General features: G+C 40.8%; 1 protein-coding gene across 1 annotated transcript in view; it reads left to right on the top strand.

Annotated features, from left to right (window-relative positions):
* The window catches only part of LOC126077083 (alpha-fetoprotein-like), a 59,681-nt gene that overhangs the window by 33,489 nt on the left and 14,139 nt on the right, over positions 1–12,053 (top strand). The window contains exons 10-12 of the mRNA XM_049886041.1: positions 685–782; positions 2,715–2,853; positions 5,413–5,639. Of these exons, the coding sequence (XP_049741998.1) occupies positions 685–782; positions 2,715–2,853; positions 5,413–5,639 (464 nt within the window). The remainder of the gene's footprint in view (positions 1–684; positions 783–2,714; positions 2,854–5,412; positions 5,640–12,053) is intronic.

Here is a 12,053-nt window from a genome sequence, read left to right as displayed (position 1 = left end):
ATATTAAATATACCATGGACTGCCAGAAGAACGAACAAGTCTGTCTTGGAAGAAATACAGCCAGAGTGCCTTTTGGAAGCAAGGATGGCGAGACTTCATCTCGTGTGCTTTGAACATGTTAGCAGGAAGGACCAGTCCCTAGAGAAGGATATCATGCTTGGTAAAGTAGGGGGTCAGTGAAAAAGAGGAAGACCTTGGTGAGATGAATTGACACAGTTGCTGCAACAATGGGCTTGAACAAAGCAACAATTGTGAGAATGGTGCAGGACCGGGCAGCATTGTCATTATGTTGTACATAGGGTCGCTAGGGGTTAGAACCAACTCGATGGCACCTAACAACAACAACAAAGATCTCTTTCTGGCTTAAAGACTTAATCTTGAATCACACTTGAAGAATGATTCACCTTATGCATATAAAATATGCTATGTAACCCCACAAATGAGTTGGTTTATATCACGGGAAACAATTTCAATCCTGCTTTCTCATTTCTTTTCCATAAAGTACATGGTGGTTCATCTTTTAGCAAAACATGCTTTTCAAGATTTGCAAACTCACAAGGTAAATAAAGCTTTGGGTTTAGAAAAACAGTTATATTTAAACTATTACAGAAGGTAGCTTTGCAGTCTTACCTCTGGATATATTGTTGCCATCATAGATAAACATTGATTGTTTTTCTTTTTCAGAAAGAAATATTTCAAAGAGTGGTTCAGGAAGGCAACGAGCATGTAAAAAACCTCTGTGCTTTACATGAGAAATTAGGAGATGGTAACTTCCACAACAGGTATGTCTTGAAGCTATTCTCTGGGTTTACGCTTGTTGGTGAGTTTTAGTTAAATCCTGATTTTGAGAATTGCTAAGAGTTTAGATCTAACCTTAAAATCTTGGAGGCCAAGGAAAATATCAGTTCAGAATTAACCTAGCTGTCTTTGTCTTGACAAGATAGATGTCTACACAACCTTGGATGTTTCTACAGTGCTCTCTCTCCAGGCCAGTCCTCTGGATTCCAGTTAAGGCCCAGAGACTGTGAATCAGAGCAGGCCCTCGCCGCCCCCTGCAATCACACAGGGCCCTTTCCTCACACTGGAATCCTGAAAAATCCTGTGATTCTGTATCAAGGCTATAACAGAGATCTAATCCATAGTCCCTTTATCTGTTTCAAGTCAAGTTCATACAGCAAATTTAGCCTTTTCGCCACCAAGACAAGAGATAAATCGATATCTTGGTTATTTGCCAGAGGGAACACACATACTTCTTTACGTGTACAGCCTGGTAAAGCTCATAGTATTTCAAAGCTTGAGATATCAAAAATCAAAAGCCAATTTTTAGTAGTCTTTAGACTCTTACTATTACAGTATATTTAGAAGCAGAGTACTGCGGAAAACTTCAGTTTGACATAGTGCCTCATAATATTGAGCTTAAATTACATGTCCAGGATAATGGATTCAGAAAAAGTATTTTTGTTTCAGAAAGAATTTTTGGCTTATTACTTTTCTATTATGTTGTGCTCAGTTGCTAATGACCTACTTAAAGATTAGATCTATGGTTCTCAAACTTCGGAGTACGTTAAAATTACCCGGAGTGATTATTAAAACACAGATCCCACTTTGAGCTTCTGACTCAGTAGGACTGGGACGGGCCCTGAGAAATCACATTTCTAGCAAATTCCTGGAGTTGCTGATACTGCTGGGCCGGGGATCACACTTTGCGAACCCCTGGATTAGGTGAAATGTTTCACTGGATGTTGTGAAAACTAAACTCTTCCCCCAACTCCATTACTAGTATAATTGCAATAATTAATTCCAATTATTTGTCCTCAAATTCAGTTCTGTTAGGTATTTCTCCTTGAGATCTCTCTCCGTATCTCTCAGTTCCCACCACCACTCTCCTAGTTCAGGCTGTCTTTTACCTGGACTGCTAGAACACAGTTTCTTCCCACACTTTGCCTTTTCCCTACCGCCAATCCATTCTTTATAAAGAAACCATAATGATGGTAAAGAATGCAATTCTGACTCTGTAACTAAGCTTTCTCCCTTCCTTTCTCTTCAATCTCTAGCCCCCCTACCATGAAAACAAATCCACATTAAATGATTTCCCAAGTGCTCCCCTCACACCTTCACTTCTTTTAACCTGGCTTATTCCTAGTCATCTGTCGGGTCTCAGTTTAGATGGCATTTCCTCTTGGAGCCCTGTCTGACCTCTCTGGGATGGGATTCAATGTCATTCTGTGTGCACCTGCAGCCTTCTGTTCTCCTCTCCCCACATCCAGTCCTTGCTGATTTCCCCCACTATGAGAGTATGGACAGCTTCCTGATCATTGCAGTATCCCCTGTTCCTATAAAAATGCTTAACTCTTTGAAGGCAATCAAAAAAAGCCTTAATATATTTATTACAGAAGCTATTTAGTTCAAGTCTAGTTTACAGCCATCCAGATTAGCTTTCACATTGCCCCTGATAAACAGAAGATAGGCCATGGTGGAGCAATGCGTGAGATGGGAAGAGAATTCCAGGTATCTTGAATAAGTCATTGGACCATTGGAACAAGGACTGAAAGGATAGAATTAAACCCAATTTAATGCCTTGTTTATCTTAAATCAGAGATAATGCTAGATATCGAGGAATTCTTTATATTCTGTGGAATTCTTTATATTCTGTAGAATTCTTCATGTTTGGGCACATAGCCACTATCAGAAGTAAGAGGAAATTATTCTTTCAGGCTCATAGTCCTTTATACTAAGAAAGCCCCACAGCTATCTGCTGAGGAGTTGGTTGTGTTCACAAAGAGCATGGCAGCTGCTGCCTCCAAATGCTGCCCATTGAGTGATGAGCAACAGTTTGCCTGCATAGAAGACTCGGTAAGCATGCCTGATGCCTTTACATTTGCCTGTTCTTGAAAGTTGTATCTCCACCCGCCAGCAATCACTCTCCCTTCTGTGAACTGTCAGTAGAGCCTAATGATTCTGTCTTCAGGAGAAATGCTCTCAGGTCAGCTCATGCCAACTGTCTTGGGTTAGCAGCAGACTGTCACCTCTCTGACACTGGGGATGTCAGATTCCCCAGGCCTTTCCCGGGATCATATCCCTGAAACTACTCCTTAGATTTTTTGGTCTACAAAAGTGATTTTGTAAGCAGCTTCAAAGGTAATGCTAATTTTAGCCTAGCTCATCTAAATCAAACTTATATGAATTAAATTTATGGACAGAACAGTAGTGTGTTCATTCACAATGCCCCTTTCCATTGGCAGGAATAATTGGGTCTAAAACCTAGGGTACAATTTTTTTTTTAATTGTAGTAAAAATATAGGTAACAAAACATTTGCCATTTCACATGTACAGTTCTGTGATATGAAATATGTTCATCATGTTGTTCAACCATGACCATTTTCACATTTTTCCATCACCCTTAACAGATGCTCAATGTCCCCCTTATCATGTTTCACTTTTCCCCTTCCTCCTGCCTGCCCCTGGTAATCACTAATGCGCTTTGATCTCTATAAACCTCCTCCCCCCCTCAAAAAAAAAAACCCAGACCCATTGCCGTCAAGTCAATTCCAACTCATAGTACCGTATAGGACAGAGTAGATCTGCCCCATATTATTTCCAACGGGTGCCTGGTGGATTTGAACTGCTGTAGCTCTTAACCACTATGCCACCAGGGTTTCCTTGATCTCCATGCACCTATCTATTCTAGATATTTCATATAAGCTGGATCATACAATATTTATCATTTTTGACAGATTTATTTCACTCAGCATAATGTTTTCAAGGTCCATACGTGTTGTAGCATGTATCAGAACTTCATTTCTCTCTATAGCTGAGTAATGTTCCATTGTGTGTAGGCACCATATTTTGTTTATCCGTTCACCCACTTATGGACATTTAGGCTGTTTCCATCTTTGGTTATTGTGCATAATGCTACAATGAACATAGGTGTACAAGTATCTGTTCGCATTCTGGAGTACACTTTTTCCTCGTTCAGAATGCTTGGGGAGCTCAGTTGTGATGTGGGTATTAGTGCACATGGAATCAGAAGAAGGACAGGGATGGTACCAAGGAATATTTCTTCCAGGCTATAGCAAGGCATGAAAAATTATTCCTCCCTCACAGTGGAGAACCTCTCCCCAGGAACCAGCATGTTCAAGTCTCTGAGATTTAGTATTTCTCTTCCAAAAACAAAAACCAAACTCCCTGCCATTGAGTTGATTCTGACTCAACCCCAGGTGTTACAGCGTAGAACTCTTCCATAGGTTTTTTTTTTTTTTTTTTTTGGCTGTAATCTTTTCAGAAGCAAATTACCGGACCTTTCTTCCACAGTGCTGCTCAGTGTGTTTGAACCACTACTTTTGGGTTAGTATTTGAGTGCAAATTGTTGTGCCACCGAGGGACCTCTTATTTCTCTCTCAAGCAGTATTATTTTAACACTACTGAATTCTGATTCGGTTACAGCCTTTCTCTACCCTATGTTTTTGGTAGAGCATCTCTTTATGCTAACTTGGTCTTTCTTCTGATAAAATAGAATTGTTTAGGTTGCAGATCTAAAAGTTTTTATTATCCAGCCCTGCCTTCCTTTTATTTTATTATTAATTTTTATTATATAGTTATGCCTTCTTTGGGGAACACTTTTGATTAGACTTGTATATTCCCAAAGCCTTGATTACAGGCAATCTCTTTGGCTGCTTTTGAAATGAATAAACTCTTACATTAAATGCAAATGCTCATTAGTCTCAATTACTTCATCCCACATACATCAGTGACAGGGAATTTGGGTGGTCATTGTACTCAGACAGACATACAGGCAGGATCGTGGACAACATCAGGATAGTATCAGTGTCCAGAACACCAAGCTGTGAGTAAAGCAAGGTCCCAGTTCTAGAAGGGGACAAGGATATGAAGAAAGTAACTAAAATTGGAACCATGAATTCTTTCATCATTTGTTTATCCATTTTTTATTCATTAAACAAATATTCATTGAGCGTCTGACATGTGTCAAGTTCTGTGTCAAGTTTAGTTATAACAACAGAAACAAATAGGGTTTGAGCTTATTAAGTAAGGAGTCCAATCACGAGTCTCATGTCTGAGGCAAATTTGCAGTAACGTAGCATTGAGTCTTTGGTGGAGTGTAAAGGAACTCCTGCTTCAGGTCAACACTTGTCTAATACTGGGCTAGGGAGGAACCTGCAGTGGTGTCCAAGTGAATGCAACTTGCACATGACTTGAAGAGGGAGCATAAGGCTGGGAGCCAGGCTGCATCTGACACTCTTGCTTTTTCCCAAACAGTGAAGTCCAGACTGAACTAACAGAATCTAGAATTTGAGAATACTTAAATATAATCTTATTTTTGTATGGTTTAAAAAAAAAAAAAAAAAAAAAGACCATAAACCTTATGGCTCTTATTTTAATTCTTTTCTGGGAAAGGCAAAGCTAATTCTTGGAGCTTTATGCAGAAGACATGAGGCCAAGCCTATCAATGCTGGCGTGCGTCACTGCTGTGAGGACTCCTATGCCTTCAGGAAGCCATGCTTTGATGATCTGCCAGCAGATGAAACTTACGTTTCTCCATCTCTATCCTGTGACCAAGTCATCAGCCTTAAAGAGGATTTGTGCAAAGCTCCGGAGGAGAAACTCCAAACTGAAAAGCAAAAGTAAGGATATTTGTTTACTATGTTCTTTACCATCAAGAGGGGGTGGAGGGGACAGGTATAAAGAGCTTTAAACTAGGCACAGACATAAGTATTGCTTAATGAACAGAGCACCTAAATGTTAGGTTGCAGGTCAAGTGGAATTTAAAATATTCTGCAGTTTTGCAATTATGGCTATCGTGGTTGCTACCCCAATTTTATCACTGCTAATGATACTGAAGTGCATTGATCAGAAATCAAAATTGACTATTGTATTTTTCCTAAAATATGAACTATGGAACATTAGTGTCATAAAGTATTTCATGCCAAAAGGGTTCTGTGATTAAATAAGTTTAGGAATACTGTATTTCCTTTATCCTCTTAGAAATTCATATCTTCCCTTAACATTGGAAGTCAGAGTCCTGCACAGTAACCTGTTTAGCTTGTTCTAACCCAGACTCACTGCGGTCACAGAAGATTCTGCAGGACAAGCATGCTGGGACATGACTTTGGAAACTTTCCATTAGAGTGATGTTTATCGGCTCATAGTATATAATTACTTTTCCTATTACTGCCCCTACTGTTAATGGGAGTGCCTGCTTTATCTGTTTGGAAAGACTGTTTCTGAGTGATTAGCTGGGTGATATTGTAATGTCTGTGAGGTCAACTTCTTGATTCCTTGATTTCCTTTTCCCCTTTTTCTGTAATGCTGTTTCCTGAATCAGATAAGGCATTTGTAGTAACTTTTCAGAATATAAGAAAACAGGATATCGCCATAAACTCACAATATAGGAAATAAACATTTAATACCATATATATCTTTTCTATGAGGACATAAAATTAAGAAATCCTGAAAATGGAAGGCAACTCAGATATCGTCAATCCTCCCCACTCCAAGATTAGGAAATCCTTCGCAAATACACTGGACCTGTGTCTGTGCAGTTTCTTCATGAATATTTCCATTGGTGGGAAGACCATTTGCTTGAAGCAGCCTGTTTTATCTTTACCTGTAAAACCTGTTGCTGTCGAGTTGATTCTGACTCATAGTGACCCTACAGGACAGAGTAGAACTGTCTCCTAGAGTTTTCACAGAGCGCCTGGTGGATTCAAATGACCGACCTCTTGGTTAGCAGCCGTTGCTCTTAACCACTATGCCACCAGGGTTTCCACTACGCCACCAGAGCTTCCAATTTTATCTTTACCAAAAACAAACAAACAAACAAACAAACCCGTTGCTGTCAAGTTGATTCTGACTCATAGCAACCCTATAGAAAAGAATAGAACTGCCCTATAGAATTTCCAAGGAGCGCCTGGTAGATTTGAACTGCCAACCTTTTGGTTAGCAGCTGTACCTTTTAACCACTATGCCACCAGGGTTTCCAATTTTATCTTTAGATATGTTTAATTATTACAAAACTCCTTTCTGGGGGGAGTATAAGTAGAAATCTGCTTCCTTGTCACTTCCAACCACGGACAGTGAATTATACTTCTGAAGCTACAGAAATACCTTACGGATATTCTCTGTGGCTGAGTAAGGCTGAATCCCCATTCTTTGGATATCAGCTGAGGGTGAGGTGGGGTTTTCACACTCTTAGTATGAGGGTAGATCTCTAGGAGGAAGTAAGAGGAAGGATGTGCGATGTTTCCAAGCTTATATATGACAATGGCAATATTTATACACACAGGCACATACATATATGAATGAAATATACATACATATACATGATATATAGACAGCCTTGGTGGTACAGTGGTTAAAAGTGCTTTGCTGCTAACTCAAAGGTCAAAGCTTGAACCCACTAGCCACTCCATGAAAGATGTGGCAGTCTGCTCCTGTAAAGATTTATAACCTTGGAAACCCTATGGGGCAGTCCTGTATGGTCACTGAGTTGAAATCGACTTGGTAGTAGTAGGCTTGGTTTTTTAGGATATATACTTTTTTTTTTTTTTACATATAGGAAACCCTGGTGGTGTAGTGGTTAAGTGCTACAGCTGCTAACCAAGAGGTCGGCAGTTCAAATCTGCCAGGCGCTCACTTGGAAACTCTATGGGGCAGTTCTACTCTGTCCTATAGGGTCGCTATGAGTTGGAATTGACTCGACAGCAGTGGGTTTTATATACCAGACCCGTTTTATATACATATATAATATATTAAAACATTTATAAATTAGAAAATTAGGTAAATCTAAGTTATTATTTTACAAAGACCTATTCTGATTTTGTTGCTGTTGCTGTTACTGATACTGAAGTCTGTTGGTCAGAAATATTGTCTGTAGAGCACATTCTCTTTAAATTTGAGCAGGGCTTCCCAATGAGTGTTCTATGTTAGAAGGGTTTTTGGATAAACTCAGCAATAGAGTTCACTCTTGTCCTCTTTTCTACTCCTGCCTTCACAGCTGCTCACCCTCTTGCCCTCCTGCTACTGCAGTCTGTTATCACATAGTTTCCCTCATCCTTTACTCGTATGATGTCAGGTAGCTTTTGCTGCATAACAAATCACACCAAACTGCAGTAGCTTTAAACATCAATTTATTATTGCTAAGTGACTATGGGTTGATTAAATGACTCTTCTGACCTGGGCTAGCCTTAGCCATTCTCAGCTGGGCTTGCTCCCAGATCTGCGGTCAGCTGCTAAGTCAGATGGGGGCTGGCTGGCCTAGGATGGCCTTACTAGGATGGCTTGCCTCTGCTGCATGTGGCTGTCTTTCTTCCAGTAGGCTAACTCATGCTTTCTCATTTGAAAGGGGAAGTGTGGAGGAGACTAGGTTCAGAAATGTGCCATGTCCCATCCAAAGCACAACACTTGGTCTCTATTCACCTGGAGCAACAGGGGAAGGAGAGTCAGGAGTAGGAGAATATAGAATGTGTGGCTAATTGCCTCCATGAACAACTGCCTTCTTTGCCATGAGACCAGAATAACTAGATGGTGCCTGGCTACCATTACTGAACATTTTGATCAAAGATTCTATAGAAGGATCCTGATCATAAGGGGGAAAATGGAGAAGAGAATTTCAAATTCTTAGGTACTCCAGACTTTCTGGAGCCATGGAGGTTTTATGAATCCCTGAAACTATTACCCTGAGATAATCTTTAAATCTTAAACCAAAATATCCCCTGAAGTCTTCTTAAAACCAAACAATAGTCAGCTTAACTAGTAAAAAATGTCTTCCTTGAATATATGCTCTTTTAAAAGCTATCTACATGGTATCAAAGTGACGACAACAACTTGACCGATTGGACATGTTATCAGGAGAAATCAGTCCCTGGAGAAGGACATCATGCTTCCTAAAGTACAGGGTCAGGGAAAAGAGAAATATCCTCAATGAGATGGGCTGACACAGTGGCTGCAAAAATGGGCTCAAGCATAACAACGATTGTGAGCATGGCACAGGACCAGGTAGTGTTTCGTTCTGTAGTACACAGGGTTACTATGAGTCGGAACCAACTGGACAGCACCTAACAACAACTTGAGAAGTCTTGGGGGAAAGTGTCCTCAGGGGAGCTTCTTGTTTCACACACAGGAAGAAGAGAAGTTCAGAGAGCGATTGCGATTGCGGATAGGGGAGTTTTCTGATGAGAAAGCCAAGGAGACAGAGGAAGAGTTAGTGAGGGCAGGGACAGGAGGCAATGGGTTCAGTTAGGGATATAGAGAGCATCATTCTGATGATAGATGATCTGGGAGACTTGCAGTGCCAAGACTTTTCAGGGCCAAGCTCATCTGTGACTGAGGCGAACAAGTCATGATGAGCTTGGCCCTGGAAATAGCATATCCAGGACACACAATGTTTGGGCAGCTGGTCATGCTCTTGGCTGCCAAGAGCACTAAGTGAATAAGACCTCACAAGAGGCTGGCATTTCCTCTGATTCTTCCTATCCCACCCACATAGACTGATTGAATGGAATACTTATTACAGTGAAAACTGTGACAGCCGGAGCTCCATGGGACTGCCCTGTTTTTCCAGGTCTTGCAAGTTTTTCACCTTTGACAGGGTTCAGCCTTACCACTTTTCTATCACTTGTTCTAGCAGAAAATATTTCAGTTCTTCTCTGACAGGTTTCCATCTTACACAAGTTCCGGCTTTCACAGGTTTTACTGTATCAGTTTAGAAGAGAGGCTACTTGTTTGCTGCTGCAGAGAAAGCTTCTTAGTGGCTTCTCTCCATCCCTCCACTTCTACCTGACTCCGGATCCTACAGCCAAGACATTCCCATGGTCCAGGCATTCTCCCTTGGGATGAATTTGGCTGGTGTTGGATATCATGTTAGAGGTGACTGTTCTAGGAAAAGCCAAAGGGTGAAATTCAGCCTTCCCTGAACAAGCAGGGTCCACCCAAAAACACTCCATCTCCTGAGAGTGGGGCAGTTTCCTTACAGTGGCTCCACCCTTCCTGCCCTCCTCATATACCTCTGCTGTTGTCCTCAAGAGAAAGCAGGGCCAGTCCTCATTGTTCCTCTCCTCCAAGATCATCAGAAGTGGGAGCTCATTTATTATGAATTTATTTGTGCCAAGATTTGCTCTTTCAAAGCAGGACCTAAAAAATATTAGCCCAGCAGTATTATCTTGTCAAGGGGTTCAAAGTTTTTGTAGCCCTAGGAGATAACACATTCTCGTGGTCAGCAAGTAAAAGGTTACTTTTTCTGTATCATCACAGTCCTTCAACTCATAAAGCAGCCATCTCTGAGGTTTTTTTTTTCCTAAGGTAAGCAGATCATGAATTTTCCATTAAGCACTCAGAGATGATTCCGACATTTATTTTCTCATTCCTTCTTTAGCCTGGGCCTGATGAAGCCCATTTCACCTCCAGAGGACAGACTTTACTTTCTCTTGAGAAAATTCCCTGGGTGTAGTTAGACACCGTGTTAAACACTGTATATATACCATGCCATTAAATCCTTACCAAAAATTTATGAGGTGAAATAATAGGTACTATTATTAATTCCACTTTAATTATGAGGAAACTGGGGCTGAAAGAGCAAATGGATCTGGTATGGGTCATTCACCAGGTACATGGGTTGTTGAGCTGGGATTTGAACCCAAGCTGTCTGGCTCAAGCTTATGTGCTTTTTTATCTGGCTGGTTAAAAAAAAACAAACAAAAAACTCATTGCCATCCTGTAGATTCGAACTCATAGTGACCCTATTTTTTTTTTTTGTATGTCATAAATCAAGGGGTTATAATACTGAGCTCCGTAACTTTTAAAAATGAAGCTTTTCATGTAAGGGCTAGAAAATGGAGAGTGTGAACTATTAGGAAGCAGGCCTGTTCCAGGAAGTTCATTGTGTTCTCTGTACAGAGAAAGCCATTGCATAGACACAGTTAACGTGGACATTTCTGGAAGTTGCTGGGAGGTTCCCGGCCAGCCTTCAACTTCTCTCCTGCTAATGGCAAGAGCTCCCTCCACGGCTTCCACCCCTATATAATTCTGGCTGACCAAAACCAAAACCAAACCCACTGCCGTGGAGTTGATTCCGACTCATAGCGACCCTATAGGACAGAGTAGAACTGCCCCATCGAGTTTCCAAGGAGCGCCTGGTGGATTCAAACTGCCAACCTCTAGGTTAGGAGCTGTAGCACTTAACCACTATGCCACCAGGGTTTCCTCTGGCTGACCATCACAGCACAAATCCACAAAGAAATTTTTTTTTTAAAGTAAGTGAAGGGACACATGGAGGAGAAAGAAAAAAATCATCAGGGTAATAAAAAGAAAGTAGACCCAGAGGTAATGGAATAAAATTTAAGTGTAAGATAGAGAAAATAAAAAGGAAAAAGAAGTTCAAATTAAGAAATTAAAATCCAATTAAGAAAAATGTGGAGTTGAAACGTTAAGGTTTAAAACAGTATGCACAGTAGAAGGTGCTTAAAACGAAATAATTGATATTTAATGGGAATAAACGATTAAAAGACTAACCCCCCCCCAAAAAACCACAGAAGTAAAAAAACTGAAAACAAACTGATGGTATTTACGGTTAAAAACAGGATTTAAGATTTAAAAAGGTAAATTAAAAATCTAAAAAGAAGAAGAGTAGAAAAGGTTACGGGCAATGTTTTTAAATCCTAACGGTAAATTTGGTAATTGGTGAGAGCAAGGTGGGGGAGGGAGGAAGACTGAAGAGAAGTAATTGGACGCCAGCAGATAAGGGTCTGTAACAGAATCCTGGGAGTTCCAGCTTCCACGTGCTACAGACTCCCCGGCTGTAGAAATGGCAGCTTTTACATCTGGGGTGCCAGGGAGAGGTGACAAGACCGGCTGATGCCCTTGCCTGCTATCTCATTACTATTCCCAGAGCTTCTGCTTTCTGATCATGGGAGACTTTTTTTTTCTTGCCTGTACCCGTATGTTGGGGGCGTTTCTCCTTGTTTAACTATACAGCCCTGGCTGAGCTTCTGGAAACTCTGCCGTCGTGCTCGTCTTCCCTCTACTGGTCCCTCTGGGGAAGC

Source organism: Elephas maximus, chromosome 5 (assembly GCF_024166365.1).
Source record: "Elephas maximus indicus isolate mEleMax1 chromosome 5, mEleMax1 primary haplotype, whole genome shotgun sequence".
Lineage (NCBI taxonomy): Eukaryota > Metazoa > Chordata > Mammalia > Proboscidea > Elephantidae > Elephas > Elephas maximus.
This window is presented reverse-complemented; position numbering and strand designations above follow the sequence as displayed.